The following is a 19,989-nucleotide window of genomic DNA, read 5'->3' on the forward strand; positions in this document are numbered from 1 at the left end:
CTTTTTCTTTTGCTTCCATCTAACCAGGCATCTGTTTTTCCCCTCCCTCCCTTCCTTGAGTGCTCTCTATTTGTCTGGATGTCTTGCTTTTCCTTCCTGCTTGTCTATCTGTGCACCTGTAGGTCTCTCTCTCTTTTTCCATTTGACAGTCTGCCTTCTGTTTCCTCCTCTGCCTTTTTCCCCCGCTCTCCTTCGGCAAAGGCACGTCCTCCCGTGTGATTTGTCAGAGCAGCACAGCAAACAGCAGATTTTAATAAGCGGCTCTTTGACTGTAGCTTTGGGAGGCTATAGATTAAATAAATGTCAGGCATCGCTGCAGTACTTATAGCAGGACTTTGATAGCACTGCGCCAGTGCCTTAAAGACAAAGATCTGTCCAAGAACTTTGTGGGAACGCATAAATTTTGAACATTCTTGTGAAACTCTGCCTTCATTTTTTCTCCGCATTTTTTGTACTCTATTGTAATAGTGTTCAAAGGGGAAGAAAAGCAGTTTGATGTGGTGGCTGACGACAGCTTGAAGTAATTTAATTACTTCCAATAGATTTACAATATCACAGTGTCTTTCAGAGTTATTGGTGTTCTTCATGAAAATGAGCATGAAAAGATTTCATGAAAAGAATATCACATGAAGTGGGTGATATTTTAGCTTAGACACAAAAAGGTTCTTAAACATTTTGTATTTAAAGCACTGGTTTGGTTTTAAAATAACCTTACAATTGATATTTAAGGTGTATATAATGTTCCCTTTCAAAGGGAATTTAATGTTGCATGAGCTTTATGCTGTGGGAAGCACCCTCACGCGGTATCTGAAGTTTGTGTAATTAAGCACGTCATGTGATATAAAAATGGCACCTGTTAACCACACCGTCAGCCTTATTATCTTCAGCAAGGCTGCATGTCAGTCATTTGTGTAACGCTCGCAAAGATACTCTTCATTTCCTCCCTATCTTTAAAAGAAAAATCTCTTTACTTTTTTGTCCCTTTAAAAAAAAGAGAGAAAGGTACGAGTGAAAGAGAATTCAGGAAGTGTGTCATGCCTTGCTCCCTTTTCATCATGGACGGGACGGTCACACTTTCTGTGTGAAGTGTCTAGTGTAGAGGAGCACGCCAGGGCAGCCATCAAGAGGTATGACTGCGCGCATTGTGAACGCCTTAAAATTAGGCAGCTCTGCTCGTGACTCACTCTCTTCTTGGCCAAAGGGTATTGGGTTTCAGAGAATCCTAGATCTGGCCTGGCCGCTGCCGAGGCAGCATGTTGGCTCAGGTCCTGGGGATCTCGTATGGATCTGGAAGTGGAGCTAGAGACGAGCGCTGCTCTGTCCCTTGCTCTGTCTTCCAGGTCCGGCTCTCCACTGGATTTTGAAGCTCGCGTTGCGACTCCTCCTTCCACTATGGAAAGCCAAAAAAATATATAAAATAGTTCCTCTCTGACTCCAAGGAGCCATATTGGTGAGCCAAAAATGGAGAGCAGCTCCCTGTTTTTTCTCCCTCACACTGCAGAAAACTCCCCTTTTTTTCAAGAAGTGCTTGACGAAATATCACGCTTCTGGGGAAAACCATACATAAGCCGCATTTATAACCCCGCAATGTCAGATTATTCTGGGGAATGAACAGCATGGCTGTTTAGCTATGCCGAAGGTGGAGGAGGTGCTTGCAAGCTACCTGTCTCCATCATGTAATCAGGTAATTTAGGGGGTTTAGCTTTGCCATCCAAGCCATGTAAGGCCACCTCAGCACTGATGGGCAAGGCCTATGTGGCAGTGGGTCTTGCTTGTGGGTCACTGCATAAATGGCAGTGTTGCAGGCCTACCAAGCAAACCTGCTGAGTGAGCTCGACATAGCATTCAGCCCCATCGCCGTGTAGCTCCCAGCGCTAGTGTAAGGGAGGCACAGAAGGCGAGTGTGGTGGCCCATCTCCACCCACAGAAAGCCAGGGGAACTGGGCAGCCACAGTCACAGCCTGCTAATAGGTCTGATATGAGAATGGTCGTAAAGGCCAGGCAGAAAAAGGAGGAGCAGTCCTGACGGGCCGTGGAGGGATGTATCACGGGACATGAGGTTGTTAGGGCAGTTAGCCCCCAGTACTACTGTAGGGCCTCTCCTAGCCAAGGCTATCCCAAGTTTTCAGTGTTCTCTGGTCATAGAGTTGTCACAGGGCAACAAAAATCTGATGCTTTCCCTCCAATACAATGTGTAAAAGTTAATGTAAATTAAAGACCATCTGGCAGCGTGGGAACTGCTGCCAAATGTGGCTCCATGGATTCTGTCTACTGTAGAAAAGGGCTACCAGGTCCAGTTCAGGTTTACAGCCATTATTTCCTGGTCTGCAAAAAAGATGGGAGTACGTGGCCAATTTTAGATCTGCTTAATCTGAACTGTACTCGTCGGACTTACAGGTTAAAGATGCCGACGCTCAAATTTATCGTTCCACGGATTTAGTTTGAAGACTATGTTGTGTAGACTGGGTTCGATAGATCATAAAAATGGATATTTCCACATGGAAATATTGCCCTGTCACAGGAAGTTCCTGAGGTTCACATCTGGAGGCAATGCATACCAATATTGGGTTCTTCCCATCAGGCTAGCTTTATCCCTTCGCATCTTCACAAAATGTGTGGATGCCATTCTGGCTCCCTTGTGACTCCAGGGCATCTGTGGACTAAACTACTTGCATGACTGGTTAATTCTAGCATGATCCAGGAAACTGGCAATTCAACATCGAGATGTTGTTCTTGCCCACATGAAGAGCTCATGGTTCAGGTTGAACCTCAAGAAAACTATGCTTTCTCCAGTGCAGTGGACAACATTTCTAGGGTTTATATGGGATTCTACTACTGTAAGGGCATTTTTATCCCCAACATGCGTAGGGTCAATCCTATCAACAATGAGCAAGATCAAGGTGGATCTGGGCATCCCCTCCAGTCTCTATGAGAGCTTATGCTTATCTGGATTGGCATATAAATCGCCTTGGAATGCGGGCCGTATTTCTAGCACTGAAATTCTTCTTCCTTAATTAAGAGTTCACCATGTGTTAGTTGTGACAGACAGCACAGCGATGGTCTCATGTATCAGGCATACCTTCCTGGGACCTTTCTCTGGTCCTGGAAGGTCTGTCAGGTGCCCCATTTGAGCCCTTAGAGTCAGCCTCTGAGAAGCTTCTGACTCTAAAGGTAGCTCTTCTGGAGGTCCTGACATCTCTCAAGCGAGTAGGAGATCTACAATATCTCTCTGTTGCCTCTTCCTTTATATTATATTATATTCCTTTATATTTCCAAAGTGCCTACATCTGTTGTAGGCTTTCTGCACGCCTCCGTTCCTCACACCAGACCCTCGGGCTTGGACCTTTTGAAGAGGACATACCCTCATTATTACAGAGTAGGTATTCTCATTCCCATAGTGTAAAGCTCATGCAACATTGGGTTCCCTTTGAAAGAGAACGTCTGGGGGAACCCTGTTCCCTGAGAAGGGAACGAGATGTTGTGTAGCTTTGTTATACTAGGGCATGCCTGTGAATTGTGTCTTTGCTTCAGATAATAGAGGCTGATGGTGCAGTTCACAGGTGCCGTTTTTATCACACGATGTGCTTAATTGCCACATCACCTGTGAACTGCAGGTCTATAAATAGGCATGATGTTACACAAGCTTCAGATACCAGTCATGTGCGAGAGCGCATCCCACAGGGAATCCCTTCTCAGGGAACAGGGTTATATGCATAACCCAGATGTTTCTTGTTACCCAGGTGTGTCCTGTTAGATTGCTTACTTAAACAATAAATAATGATGAATATGTACTCTTGGTTTTAGCCTTCAGTTTCACCTGTGAAGACTGTATTTGTTGTTAAAAAGGATAAGCCAACATGATGATCAGAGAGCTGTCTATGGGAGAAAAGCAAGCCTTTTTGAAGCTGAGAAAAGAGGGAAAGTCAATCAGAGGCATTGCACAAACATTGGGCACAGCCAATAAAACAATTTGGAATGTCCTGAAAAAGAAAGAAACCACTGATGTACCGAGCAACAGATACCGAATTAATTCAAAAAAGACTTAGAGAGCAGAAATATAGAGGTCATACCACAAGATGCAGACCACTCATCAGCAGTAAGAATCAGAAAGCCAGATTGGAATTTGCAAAGAAATACATGGATGAGCCACAGAAGATTAACCTCTGCAAAAGTGATGGAAAGGCCAAAGGATCTGCTCATGATCCAAACATACAAGTCTCATCCGTGAAACATGGTGGAGGAAGTGCCATGTCTTGGGCTTGCATGGCTGCCAAAAGCCTCACAAAAGAAGAAACCAACAGTTTGGTGATGTCACAGGCTTGATGCAGTTATTGAAAGCAAGGGATATGCAACCAAATATTAAGTGTTATTTACTTTAATTTAATTTAATTTAATTTAATTTTTTTTTTTTTATCTATTTATCTACTTGCTAGCTTAAAATTGGGTAGTCTGATATAAAAGGTTCTATGTTTTATGCTGTTTAACACATCTAGATATAAATACTAATAAATAAAAGCTGGAATCCTAAACTCTTGTCTCATATCCATCTTTTGCTCTCAAACCCAAATGTCTTTGGTGTAATGGCTTCTATGTTCACTATTTGTGTTTCTATTTAGAATCACACATTTTCAAGGAATTTTAATAGGATATATCTACAATATTAAATGGATTTAACAATCATAAACAGATAAACAATCAAACAATCATAAATAAATTCACCTGGTATATTGCAGAATGTTAATGCTATGTATCTTATATTTATAATGTATATACATTATAAGACCATATAATCTTACTTGAATGTGTGTGTTTTCTATAGCACCTCATGAGATATGCAAGGATGAGTACCAAGGTTTAATGACATGGAAGAGAGCTTCAGCTGGAGAGACGGTCTACAACAAATGTCCATCAAATGCCACTGGTGAGTCATCGTCCCAGACACCCTGAGAACAACTCTCAGACTTCCCCAATGCATTTCCATTTATCCACATTAAGTAAACGATGTTCCCATTATAGGTGTGCTTTGGGATTTGGATTCCATGGGACCCAACAAAAAAGTTGTGGGTGCAGGTGGTGTTTAGTTTAATACACTTGATCATATGAAGCTTGTGAGACAAATTCCTTTCTTAAACAGAACAATGTATATTGTGCTTGCATGGGAGCAATCATTCCTTTGCAGTAAGTGCTTTATCCTGATCAGGTTCCTGCTGGTTTAAATGTCCAAATGATTAAATTGTGAAATGATAATGATTAGATGAATTAGAACCAACTACTTTTGTGATAAAATATTGTAGGCCAATACAAACAATTATGACTGTAGCAGAAGCTGGCTTGATTGGTCAAGAGTGTCTGTGAGAGTGAGCGGGATAGGGCAAACTTTCTGCAGCTGCTGGTTGCATTGGTCAACCTTTCTGTTGCAGCTTACAAGATTGGTCAAACTGTCCAATGCAACAGCTGGGTTGTATTGGTTAAACCTTTGCTGGCAGGTGGCAGGATTGGTCTGCGGTGGAAGGCAAGATTGGTCAAGAGTGTCTGTGGGCAACTGGCATGATTGGTCAAGTGTATGGAGTATCAGTAGGAGATAGCAGGATTGGTCAAACTTTCAGCGGGAGTGGAAGGGATTGGTCAAAATTTGGCCATGGGCAGGAATTTATCTAGGAGTGACTTTGTCATTTGGGTTGGAGGCTCAAATGACTTATCTTCCTGTGATAGTAGGTGGTTCTTGGCCAGGCTGGGTGACAAAAACTACTCTAGTGTTAGCTAGAAGTCTACCTCCCAAACCCCCATTCAACACACAAAAATTACATTTTTTTACTTGCACCACCTCCTCACCAAAGTCATGAGAAACATTATATAGAAGTTAATTAATCAATATTCCATGGAGTGGTGTGCTTTGATCTGATAATATTACCATAAGATTATGATTTTGACTTCCTGTAGTTCCCTGCATCACCAGTGTGTACAGTATTTTAAAAAGTGCTCACAAATGTGATGTAAATAATAAACATTTATATAGAACTAACTCCTAAAAACTGTGTTAGTTCAAAATCCTGTGATCAGTAAAACCCACTATAAAACTCCGTCAGTGATGTAATTATTCATTTCCTAAAGCTCACCACAGGCAATCACCTCCTGACTACTGCCAAAATAAGTTGATTTGAGTGCAATTAATTTTGGAGCTTGTTAAGGATTAGAATCTGTGTGTGTGTGTGTGTGTGTGTGTGTGTGTGTGTGTGTGTGTGTGTGTGTTGTGAGCTGCACAGCATATTATGAGAGTGAAATAAAAGCTCATACAAACCATGGCATAAAATACAGTCTAAAACTTGATTTCAGATTGAGTTTAGACTGTATGGTCCAAAAGTCTGAGTCCAATAATGAGAGTGATTTTCATTACATTATTTATCGAAAGGTCATAAAGTGATTTTACTCCACTTTTTTTTTTAATCCAGTAATATTTAAAGCTGAGCCAAACCATTTTAAATGTTTTCATTATCTGAAATGGAAATATATCTGAATATGAAGTTTGCCCACCATTTGCTTTTTTTATTTGATTTTTTTTTCCATATTTGTAATGACATACATTTATTTTTTAAGTTGACACGTGGATTATCTTAACACAATAAAGGAAAAGACCACCCTGAACAATTTGCATATTAAACTTTAGAATTAATATCTTTAATGCCATCCAACATATATTTTGTAATGAAAGTCTGAGATGATTTATTTAGTTTAAATTTCTTTCATCTATCTTTGCTTCCATTAACCGCAGTTGTACATGTGGTAGCAATGATCCTGTGTCATGTCCGCACGACAGGCAACCTCCACTGTACCTTCTTTCAGGAATAAATAAATACAGCACCAACCAACAAATTAACAACAGAATCACTAAAACCATCACAAATATGTGAATACTAACACATTTAGTTTGTATAAGGGTATGTATGTGTTTTCAGATATGTCACCTGATATACTGACTCAACTACAGTACTAGTACAGAATTTGACATAATAAATTTCATTACTGGCCCATAACTGAAATAAAAGCATTTTTAAGTAGTAGACTTGGACTTTGAGCAATATATTTATATGGAAACAGGCCCTGGGCGTCCTCTGATTTATATGTAATAAAAACAGAGAGTCCTACTAAATGACGGCTTTGAAGCATGAGCGCTAAACACAGTGGTAAACACAGTCATCTCTGGAGACCAAGCAGTCCTCCATAATAAGGTGGAAAACAACAAAAAAGTCTCACAGGCAGGTGAGTGAACATAGTTTTCACCCACGAGACTTTGCTTTATGTCTTCCTGCTGATCAGTGTGTGAATGGAGCACTGAGTTTTGCCCAGGATGCTAAATATCAGTCTCAGTGTTAGGTTGATGGGTGAGTGCACAGTCAAGGCCCATTGCACAGAAACAGTATGATGCAAGTTTGAGTAAATGTGGTTTAGCAGCATGATTTTCTCTGTGATGTTTACCAGAGGCACTTTTTGGACCAGTTTGAATTCTAGTCTGTTTATTATTCGACAGGCTTTCTAAAACTGGTTTTTTTTTTTTTTTTTTTTTTTTTTTTTTTTTTTCCCCCCACATCTTGTGTAAGAGAGATGAAACATTTAGGTCTTCTTTCTCCTGTTTCTCTGCAGGATCTGCTAGTCGTCGATGTTTGCTGGACGCTAATGGAGTTGCTTACTGGGGTCCTCCGAGCTTCGCCCGATGCATCTCACTTGAATATAGATATTTACATTTATCTGTAAGTGATTTTCAGTATTTTAAGAAATTGCTCATTTTCACACATATTGAATACAAAAAAAGATGAAAGCATGCGAAGGGGATTGAGTATCTTTGATTCATTCATTTTTAATTTTGAAATCTGCATGGGAGTACAAGGAAACGTTTTTTTTTTGGCACACACTAAAATCATAAATTTATTCATTCGGGTAATATTATCTTTTTAAATAAAACTACTGACTGGTTTTTAATTGATTCTACTTGTTTCAACACACAAAGTGTGAATGAATATGAGTTGAACTAGAAGTACAGGTAAACGATTCTACAGGCTATTCTCTGGGACTAAGGGTATCTTTAATCTTTAATCTACCCTTCTTGCTACTAGCTACACAGTAAATATGACCGTTTATTGATTTTTTTTTGCCTCAAAATGAATCTGAAATGGTGAAAAACAGGGCAACAGAGAAATATGAGAGGTTTTTGTGAAATTTATTATTTTTATTTTAAAGCCAGTAGTTTTTGAAACAAAGAAAAAAAATATTTAATGAATGCAACATACTACACCCCAGCAAACAGTTCGATGTCGAATAGTCGGCGAAAAGTCGCAAAGATTATCGTCGATATGACGTATAATCAAGCCGCTTTCAAGCCGTAAAACGGGGACACTTTTCTACGTATTTTATTGTCGAAACCAAGCCTCTTAATGTAAAGGCTCTAAGCGGATATTATACGTCGAAACGAAGCGTGATTTTGACGAAATCATCGTAAATGGTAAATGGCGCACTTATATAGCGCTTTACACTGTGTCTCATTCACCCATTCACACTCACACACCAATGGTAGCAGAACTGCCATGCAAGGCGCTAACTTGCCATCGGGAGCAGCTTCAGGGTTCAGCCCAAGGACACTTCGGCATGTGGAGTCATGTGGGCCGGGGATCGAACCGCCAACCCTACGATTAGTGGACAACCTGCTCTACCACCTGAGTCACAGCCGCCCCTGACTCGATGTTAAACCAGCATTTAAACATATTAAGCATATGATTTTGTTGTGATGATATATGGAATATTTTAATCAAAGTATAATCCAATCAAAGTATAATCTTATCATCGATGTATAAGATATAAGAGAGTATACTCTCTTATATCTTTTGTATTGGGTACTGTCCCCTATCATCGCTCACATTCAAGCACGATATCGACCACTATCAGATCAACTTTCATATTTATTAAACACATATTAGCAACGAAGGGATTGCGACTTCAGAATCTTTTATTCAGGTATATAAAATAAACAACATTTTTACACGTCATGGAAATGCCTGGACTATAATCTACTTAAAAATCCATTCATATATAACACAAACATACCAGTTCAAGATATAGCCTATATGTACAATGAAATCCAAAGTGGTTTAGGGACGATATCTGCGCATGCGCATGCTTAGCTTTGTATGATTGGTTTCGTATTTGCAGTTTCGTATGCAAGAGATTTCGTATTCCCATAAATTGGAGAATATTCTATCAAAAAATGAAATAAAAATAAATCTTAGTGAACAATGAACAATCACATCTAGATATATTTCTTTGAAATTACACAGCAGTAACATCATTAATCAGTTTTTTTTCCGCATTATTTCAAAGTAATATAGTGTTTCAAGAATGTTAGCATTGTTCAAGCTTCTTTTTTACGTATATTCGACGTCGATGATTTTTTTCATCATGATCAAGCCTCTTTCCAACTACCTGTAGCTTTCATTTCAACAGCGGGGGTTCGCTTGACTTCGTCGAAAGCGCGTTTGTGTTTGCTGGGACAGACCAGAAGCTTTTGTTGTTGTTGTTGTTGTTGTTTCCATATTGCAAACACACATAAAGTGTCCTCCACTAATATTGGCACCCTTGGTGAATATGAGCAAGGAAGGCTGTGAAAAATTGTCTTTATTGTTTAACTTTTTGATCTTTTGTTCAAATAATTCACAAAAATACTCTGCTCTCATGGATATCAAACAATTGTAAACAAAACACAGGTTTATCCCCAAAATATATCTTTGTTAAATATAGGTGTGCAACAATTATTGGCACCCCTATGAACTCATATGACAAAAATATATTTGAAGTATATTCCCATTTATATTTTAATTTATTTTAGTACACCTGGGGGACTAGGAACAGGGAATTGTTCAACCATGACTTCCAGTTTCACAGGTGTATGAATATGAGGTAACGCATAGGCCAAATTCCCTTAGTCATTCATAATAATGGGTAAGACCAAAGGATATAGCTGTGATGTGTGGCAAAAGGTTGTTGAGCTTCACAAAATGGGAAGTGGCTATAAGAAAATAGGACAAGCATTGAACATGGCCATTTCCACCATCAGGGCAATAATTAAGAAGTTCCAGTCGACTGGAAATGTTATGAATCAACCTGGAATTGGACGTGTGTCTATATTGTCTCAACACACTATGAAGAGGATGGTTCAAGTGGCCAAAAATCTTCAAGGATCACAGCTGGAGAATTGCAGGAGTTGGTTGCATCTTAGGATCAGAAAGTCTCCAAAACTACAATCTGAAGTCACCTACAACACTACAAGTCGTTTGGAAGGGTTTCAAGAAAAAAAACTTCTACTCTCATCCAAAAACAAACTCAAGCATCTTCAGTTTGCCATAGACTACTGGGCCATCCCTGCCATGGCCATCCCAGTCCCCTGACCTGAAACCCATAGAAAACCTGTGGGGTGAACTGAAGAGGAGAGTCCACCAGTGTGGATCTCGAAATTTGAAGGATCTAGAGAGATTCTGTATGGAGGAATGCCTCAGATCCCTTGCTTTTCTCCTACCTCATCAGGCTTTATAGGAGACTCTGATCTGTTGTTATCTTGGCAAAGGGAGGTTGTACTAATTGTTGCACACCTATATTTAACAAATGTTTGTTTTTTGGATAAACCTGTCTTGTGTTTGCAATTGTTTGATGTCCATGAGAACAGAGTACTTGTGTGAGTTTTTTAAACAAAAGATCAAAAGGTTCAACAATAAAGACAATTTTTCACACCCTTTACCAAGGTTGCCAATATTAGTGGAAGGCACTGTAAGGATAGCTTACAATAAATGTTATAATAATATTGCGCTAAAACTAAAATGCATGGTTTGAGTCAGTGGGGCATCTGTAAGTGCAGTATCTGATGGTAAATTATACTTCCATCTTCTCACGTCTTTTGTTCTCGCTTCTTCATCTCATTCATGAGAGCACGACATTTGCAAAGAACTATATTGTTGATAGATTTGCCATTGGTGTTTTGCCATTTGTGCGGCACTTAACATTTATCATTTCTGATTGTTGAACTCTGACCTTTTCTCCACACTAATTGCACATTTGTTTATTTATTTAATATTTATTTATTTTTTCACGTTATTTCATTATTTGTAATGAAGCTAGCCCAAAAGGGTCAGCGATTTTTTTCCCCCAACCATGATTAAATCGGCCTGATTACACTGTTAACCTGCTCACTAACCCTTCATTATAATCACACAATGATTGCTTCATCCTGATTGCTATTGTCATGGACAGACAAGGATATCATTAGTCAATTGATGACTGCTCCGTCCTTTTTGGACCACAAATAAGCACTCAGTGAGTTTTAGAGGAAAGGTTGGTCCATATTTCAACATGTTTATGATCGGTTTTACTGTAGTGGATGCCGATTCTCCAAAACAGTTTAGCACTTTGCTCCAAATGTGGATCAATGGAGTCAATTTAATGTCAAAGTTTAAATGTGTTTTTCTACTTGGGGCTGAGTTTGAATACAGTTTAGTCATTAGCACTGAGCATACTGTCTGCTTGTGAGTGTGAAATGATAGGGCTGAGCGATATCTAACAATAATTATCATGATATTTTCTTATTAAAATAATGTGGTAATCGATAATATTGCACCCCCTCGCCCAAGTACATTATTATTATTATTATTATTATTATTATTATTATTATTATTATTATTATTATTAATGTATTTTTTGTGCATATATCGAGCTATTAGCTATGTGTTTATTCATGGAATAATTTCTACATGTTCTAAAATATTTTATAGAAAATTATAAAAGATATAACTTTATTTATTGAAATGTCTTTATGCATTTTATATTTTTATACATACTGTATTGTTATACTTTAATTGGCCCTTTACAACAACAATTTATTCATCACATATAGGGCACATATAAGAAACAAAATATGCATTAATATTTCAATTTAAATTATACAAAAGTAGAGTGTTGAAACACTTTTGCTATCAATAGACATTCAATAGACATTTCAAACATTTGGTCATATTTTAAATACTGAACCAGCTCTTTTGTTTTGTTTTATTTTTTCCAGAAATCCAAAGGCAGTCTTAGATCAATATGAGGTTTTAGATCATCCTGAGAGCTTGTATATTAGTATTGGTATCTGCTTCACAAATGAAAAAAAAAAATGGGAAAGATGTATATACCTGCTACAATATTTTTGGGTTTTTTTCCAGGATTTTTTTTTCTAATTATCATAGATTATTTTTAAAATGGTGTTAACAACTTGTTTTCAGGCATGCATGTATCAGTGAGAGGATTTTTTGCCCTTATCTCATGACCTTCATCTCCTATTTACCCGCACTATTTTACAAACACACCAGACCTTTCATAAGCACTGTTCATATTCCTAGTAATTGAGATGAAGACAAGACATATGAATCATTTTAAAAAGATAGCCTTAGGCAACGAGACATTTATTTCTAAAAAGTGAACAGATTTATTGTGTTAAGCCAGGCTTTTTCTTCTCCTCTTCCTTTTCCTCAGTTACGAGAGCATCTTGCGAAGGGTCAGAGGACCCTGGCAGGGGAGGGCATGTCTCAGATCGTGAGGAGTCTCCTGGAGTTAATGTCCCGCCACAGCTATTATAGCGGTGACCTCTTATTCTCTGTGGAGATTCTCCGAAATGTGACGGACACCTTCAAGCGAGCAACCTACATCCCAGCTCCCGACGACGTGCAGGTGGACCACACATACCAACCCAGATACAGATGAACATGCACTTGTGTTTTGGTAGCCCTTTTTTAATCACCATTCTTGTTTTTTCTGTTCTTCAGAAATTTTTCCAGATAGTCAGCTTAATGTTGGACATGGACAATCTTCAAAAATGGGAAGACGCCCACCAGGTAACGTCCAACCCTCCATTTGTTATAAATACCTGTGAGTCTGCTGAAGAACAGCAACTTTATGATTGTTGCTGTACATTATTTTCACTGTGTCCCTTAATTTCCTCTTTGGGTTACTAAAGTCACTACTGCTGAAACAGAACAGATTAATGAGGACTGAATTAACTTAAAATCGTATGTGTAGAGCCTGACTGCTGTGTAATGAGACATACAGGTTCCAGGCTGTTATTTTGGGGTGAGCTTGTGTTTAGGCCACCATCTGGACTCTTAACCTTACACAGTTTGTATTATTTGTACTTGATTTCATAACACTAAGTGAGTCTCACACTCAACAATGTCTTAATCTTTTGACATTTTAGAATGTGTGACACGTTGAGAGTCATTTCTCAAACTGATGCATTTATTCATAAACATTTTACACGAGCATTTAAACAAGAAATGTGGTATTTATAAAATAAAGTTAGGAAAAAAAAACATTTATATCCTGAATTACAGTTACTGAATTTGTCGAAATTTACATGTAAGGAGACTCACTAATGTCACCCTCAATTGACAGGCTTCAAATCATATAATTGAGTCATATAATTTAATGAGTTGCTGCAATTTTTTTTTTTTTTTAAATTCTGATTATGCTGTCAAGTTGAAATTGTTTATGTATTTCAATTACATGAATTTAATACATTTTTGGGAAGCACAATCATATATACTGTACTTGAAAGAAAACAATCCAAAAGTAATCCATAAACTAAGACAAATAAGACTACTGATTCAATTACAACAAAAGAAATAGTGCCCTATGAAAGGAGAAATAGTTACTCTATGTCTGTGGTAGCTGATTCACTGCAGTGGCTGAACTGCATTACTGAAAAATGTAATTCACATTGTAATCTCTGTGAGCCTTTTATGCAGTTTTCTGGGCATCAGAAAATTGGTAATTTACAGATGATCAAAACATTCCTGACTGATTTACAAAAGTTTCAGATATGCTGAATTTCTTTGTACTCACATATATATGTTGATGAATCCTAACCATCCATAAATTACCATGTACGTGCAGGACTTATTTGCATCTAGTGATGCCCACAAAACTCCATTAAAGGCAAAAGCTCACACAGCTGAAATGATGAGCGCAAGGCAATAAAAAACCTTCTGAAAGTTTGAAAAAAAAAAAAAATTACATTTATACCAATAAAAAAAAATAATTATTTAACAGATTAACAGTCCCTGAAAAGGCCAAAATGTGGAGCCATTAGATGTGAATTAAGTTACTTGGAAAAAATGGTTTTACCTGCTGTTTTGTTTTGTTTTGCTGTCTTGGTGACTCTTGTTCAGAATTCCCTGGCACTCTCCCATATGAAACTTCTGGGTGTAATTGAATTTAAACTTGACAGTTTAAATTGTACAGTATATAAAAGTGCAGTAACTCATTGCAAATTATGTGATTCAAAGCCAATTAGTTGATGTTTATTGATTAGCAGTCTTCTTATGCACAAATTTGCACACACTCAGGAATTAGGATATCCCCAATTAGGATACATACATTTTCTTGAATTTACAGGATTTTCATGAATACCAAATTTCTTGTGTAAATGCTCCTACAAAAGTTTTATGAATAAATCCATTCATATCCAGCTTGATAAATGAGATGCAATATTATTAAGTATATTAAAGCTCTTCATTGTTTTCAAAAAGCCCTATATCTCAGACTTTATTTACAGTTGAAGACAGATAAAGAATTTGTTTTTCACCGTGAATATCTAAACTGTATCTGTGTTCATCCACTACATAAGGGATGTAGTAGCCATTTGAAGTAGCCACATGTGTGGAATTAGCTTTTGATCTGGCTTGCCATTTGTATATCAGGCTTGCGTTTGTGTGTGTGTGTGTGTGTGTGTGTTCTATTCTGTCAAGTACACTCTCATTTCACTGAATAAGTTAACATCTCTTTAAACCCTATTAAACATTTCACTAGAGAGAGAGAGAGAGAGAGAGAGAGAGAGAGAAAGAGAGAGGATTATCTGTTCACTGAATAAGATGTGCACTCTGCTACCTGAGATGTGCTAATGCTATCTTTGCCCTGTCATACTTTGCTGAATCTAATCACTTAATGTTTTCTTTAATATTACATACCCATAACAGTACCCAAGATGCATGGCTACAAACTCTACCTCAAAGCCATGCGTTCAGTTTTTAAGCCCTTGGTGATGTCAGAACGTCCTCGTAAATGAGAATAATAACAGAAAATTTGTTTGGATCCCATGAAGAACAGTGTTAAGATTTGGGTTAGGTGTTATGAGGTATAACTGAAGGTTTGGGTTAGAGTGATGTGTACTGAACAGTAAGAAAGTTTAGGGTATGTAGCATTTATCAGTGCTATTCCAGTACCACTACCTGTTTTCTTTAAACTGATTGATCAGAAGGTGTTTCATTTTCTCTAACATCAGCTCAGTCAATAATTCTGTCTTTAAGGCAATCCATAGTAGTTTATAGTAATGCACATGTTCTAACACGTTATTGTTTCTATAGTAACAACTATGACAGGAAACTGGATGGATGATAGATGCTCCACATAAGTAGATTTTAGAAATAGTTGATATAGTCAAGTTTTCTATGAGGAGATTTTTTATTTTGGAAGGAGTCTTCAGTGTCAGTGCATTGTAACAGTCAGATGTAAAGCTGCTACTTTAAGATTTATGGATTGTTTTTAGGATGGAAGGCTTTGTGGTTTCTCCGTAACAAACTTCAAGAGAAAACTTCAAGAGAAAGATAAAAAGAGAGGATGGTGAGGAAACAAATGTTTACAGCTGTTATAAACGATAGCAGGAACTTGTCTCATTGATGTTCTTGTCTCATGGTATGAATAAAACACTTCAGGACATGCTGTTATTGGATAATAATACATAGCAACAGTAACTCCTCTTCAAGTTAGCCACATCACACCACTCTATAGTTGATTATTTTTCTATAACAGCATGCTCTGTCATGTTTTATTCCTTACAAAAAATAAATAAAAAAGAATAGGCTACTGGCAGGCTGCTGAAAAAACTACAGGGAATTTGGACTGTAAAACCTGCAGGAAACAACAATATACAATTGATCCAAGGGAAAAAAGTCTCCTTGTGAAACACAATCCCATTTCGCCCAATGAAAGATAAAACCAAAAGAATATACAGTATTTGTAAACTAACTATATTTGGAAGGGCGGTTTGGGGGGGGGGGGGGGGGTGAGTGCCAATATTACATGTCAAAGAGCTCAAACGAAACTAAACAAATGAGATCTATTCCCATCAGGGGAGCAGAAAACAAGCCCATTTCAAAAATATAAGCAAGCGTGTTAGTGCTTCAATTATTCATTACAAATAAACAGTGCAGCCAATCTACCCCATCTCTTACCATCTGTTGCATATTAAAATGGATTTAATTGGTTTATAGGAAAAAAACTCAGGCAAGAAAAAGTTAATAAATGCCACAATTTGCTTTTCTGGCAAACTCTTGCCTCCTCTCACACACATGTCCTATAGCAATCAAGACAATTTTTTATGAATTGTTTCATTTTGCCTTATATAAAGGAGACACAAATTCCAATGACAGTTCGGAGTAGAAATCTCTAGCCATACGAAAGTTACTGTGAAAAGAAAGGCAATGTCAATTAACATGCCAAAACAATTTGTAATGGCAGAATTGTAAGGATTGTTGTTTTGATTGATCATGATAAGGTAATTAGTGTGTGTGTGTGTGTGTGTGTGTGTGTGTGTATGTGTGTGTGTATATATATATATATCCAGTATCTCAAAATATTAGAATAAAGAATTTATAATGCAGAAATGTCAACCTTCTGAAAAGTATGATAATACATGCTCTCAATACTTGGTTGGGGCTCCTTTTGCATGAATTACTGCATCAACACGACGTGACATGGAGGCAATCAGTCTGTGGCACTGCTGAGGTGTTATGGAAGCCCAGGTTGCTTTGATAGCGGCCTACAGCTCGTCTGTATTGTTGGGTCTGGTGTCTTTCATTTTCCTCTTGACAATACATGTCAATACAACACATCAAGCACAGTAATACCATGTTCAGCAAACCGGTTACTAGTAGTTTTGGCACTGTGGGCAGGTGTAGAGTCCTGCTGGAAAAGGAAATCAGCATCTCCATAAAGCTCGTCAGCAGATGGAAGTATGAAGTGATCTAAAATCTCCCGGTGGACGCTGCATTGACTCTAGACTTGAGAAAACACAGTGGACCAACACCAGCAGATGACATGGCACCTCAAATCATCACTGACTGTGGAAAGTTCACACTGGACTTCAAGCAACTTGGATTCTGTGCCTCTTCACTCTTCCTCCAGACTCTGGGATCTTGCTTTTCATATGAAATGCAAAATTTACTTTCATCTGAAAAGAGGACTTTGGACCATTGCGCAACGGTGTTTTGAGTACAAAGGTGTTTTGAGTTAATTAGCTGATTAGAGGTCTTCTCAGGTCAACATTGCTGTATTATAAATTCTTTATTTTAATATTTTTGAGATACTGGATTTTTCCAGTATCTCATTTCCAGCTGTAAGCCGTAATCATCAATGGAAAAAAGCTTGAATAATTCTCTTTGTGTGTAATGAATGTAGAATAATATGAAAGTTCCACTTTTTGAATTAAATTATGGAAAAAATAAACTTTTCAATGATATTCTAATTTTTTGAGATGAATTTTCTCTTCCCAGGTCTCTCCAGGAGCCATACTGCTAATGCGAGTTGTGGAAGACTTCATTCATCTCATCGGTGAAGCGCAAAAGCCTTTCCAAAGCTTTCTTGCTGTCACCACTAACCTCAGTGAGTGCTCTTAGCAGTTATAGAACTCAGAGATGTGGAAGGCTACCGTATGTTTGAATATGAATCTTTGGAAGTTGCTCATATGGTGTGAGGGAGTTAAAAGAAACCATCCAAATGCCTGAAAGACATTTAATAGGTGTATATTGAAATATTGTAATGTGCTTGGTGATTCTGGTGCTAATATGTTGGTTAGTAATGTATTTCTGCTATTGTCGCAGTAAGTTAGCAGGTGTGACATTGCTAGAGATCTCAAACGTAATTTTCAATTATATCAAACATAAGTGATTAATGGTCAGGGTTTGTTGTTATCACTTCTTTCACCATTTTCCAGCTATATTTAATATTATATGATCCAATCCAGTGTAGAAGTGGTGGAGACAACAAATGTTGGACTCCAGAATGCAAGGCAGCTTTACAGCACAGACTAGACTATTTAGCCAGTTATCCATCTATATGATGAGCACAGAAGCATTATGTATAGGTGGTATTAGCATGAAAGGTGAAGCTTTGGAACCAAATCTCTTTGATAAGACTGTCTTTAGCTAGAGATAAAATCAGGGACAATTTTCACTGGCATCATTATCATCAGGTAGACGGCAGTGTATGAAATCAAACATGGACCAACATATCTATGAATGCAGTTTAAACTAAAACTGAGTAATTTAATTTGCAAGACATTCAGCGTGGCCCTACAGAGTCTCTGCTATTTTTGTCTCTCATTAGTAATCAATATCCAACGAGAGCCAGTATCAGCTGTCTCCAGCGACATTAACTTCCCTATGAAGGGAAGGAGGGGGATGAAGGACTGGGCACGCTCAGCAGAAGACAAGCTCTTCATCCCTAAAGAAGTCTTCAGTCTGTCTTCTGATGGTGAGTCAGAAATCTGAACTCCTCACATCTGTAGATTTCTACCAACTGAACACCACAGAAACAAATATTTTGTCCAGAACTCTAGAACATTTGCTTTCTTTCACTTTGCCTACAAATAGAGAATCAGTTTGACTAGCCTTAAGGTTACTTAATCTCCTTCCTTTGTTCTACCCATTCTTCCTTTCACACTTCTCTCTCTCACAAATGTCTCTCACTATCTGTCTGCTCCTGTTCAAGCTATGAGGACCTCAATCACCCTAAGGTCCAAAGTGAGAAATTGATCGCATTATGAAGGAAGAGGGCAAAGAGGGGAATGAAAGAGTGTGGAGGATGGAGGGAAGTTGGGGTCTGAGGTCAGAGGAGGATGCTCATTTCTCTGGGAGCTGGGAAATTAAAGAAGAGGAGGTACTGCCAGAGGGAAAGAAAAGACCCAGATAGAGTGAAGGTGTTAAAGAACAAGATTGAGGGCTACACAGAATGACATGGAAAATAAAAAACAGACCATGATAGAGAAAATGGATGCCACTCCAGTTAACAGCTCCTCCCACTCCTCCTACAGGCTAAACCATTAGATCCGACAGCACTCATCCCCACCCCTGCTGTGCGTGATAAGATGTCCCCTTGTCCTGCACTATGTCTGATATTATGCTAGAAAAAAGAAGAAATGCCTTATCGGATGCTGGCTTTGTTCAAATGAAAACCGTGAAAATGAAGAAGTGAATTCCATTCAGGACTTGTCAGACCCAGTGCAGGTTTGGATTGTGATGGCCGCTTGTTATCCTGAAGATGTGCTGGAATTGAGCTGAGCCTTGCTCTATGGGAGAGATATACTGTTTGAACACTGCTTTCAGTTCAATTTATTTGTTATAGCAAAATGCATGCAGTCAGGTGCTATGGACTCTAGCTCTGATTTGAAGAAGGAAGCATATGACAGCATTATATCAAGAAGAATAAGTAACCTTTTGCCAAGCAGTCTGTCAGTGTTTAAACAGACATAACATTAAGAATGTGCATTGCGGTGGAGTGTAGTGGATTGGACGTTACAACTAAAAGAATGAAGAGCAGTTATCAGTTTTGATTTGCATCATGTGCTCGAAAGATGAGACTTTTTTTTCTGTTTTCAACATTAAATGATGAGGAAGAATGCATACGTCCATTCAACTTCTTTTAAACAAGCTATCTTGTCACTTCACATCAGATTAAAAAGTGTAAATAAAATAAAATAAAAAATCCTATGAAAGTCTGGTAACTGGTTTGATGAGCTGCATTCAATAACTTATTTTATATTTTGAAAATGTTTATAAAACTGATTGTTTAGAAAACTGTTATCATTATGCATGTCAATTTCTAAATTTCAGGCAACTTAAATATTTGTATTGCCATTATTTGCCT

The 19,989-nt window shown here is 38.0% G+C and overlaps 1 protein-coding gene across 9 annotated transcripts in view; it reads left to right on the forward strand.

Annotated features, from left to right (window-relative positions):
• Nucleotides 1-19,989, forward strand: part of adgrb2 (adhesion G protein-coupled receptor B2) — a 458,554-nt gene that overhangs the window by 242,186 nt on the left and 196,379 nt on the right. For all 9 annotated transcript variants that reach the window (XM_053638192.1, XM_053638184.1, XM_053638186.1 and 6 more), the window contains 6 exons: nt 4,820-4,921; nt 7,639-7,745; nt 12,547-12,741; nt 12,837-12,905; nt 17,619-17,727; nt 18,451-18,597. In XM_053638192.1, coding sequence (XP_053494167.1) covers nt 4,820-4,921; nt 7,639-7,745; nt 12,547-12,741; nt 12,837-12,905; nt 17,619-17,727; nt 18,451-18,597 — 729 coding nt within the window. The remainder of the gene's footprint in view (nt 1-4,819; nt 4,922-7,638; nt 7,746-12,546; nt 12,742-12,836; nt 12,906-17,618; nt 17,728-18,450; nt 18,598-19,989) is intronic.

This window comes from Ictalurus furcatus, chromosome 12 (assembly GCF_023375685.1).
Source record: "Ictalurus furcatus strain D&B chromosome 12, Billie_1.0, whole genome shotgun sequence".
NCBI classification, from domain to species: domain Eukaryota; kingdom Metazoa; phylum Chordata; class Actinopteri; order Siluriformes; family Ictaluridae; genus Ictalurus; species Ictalurus furcatus.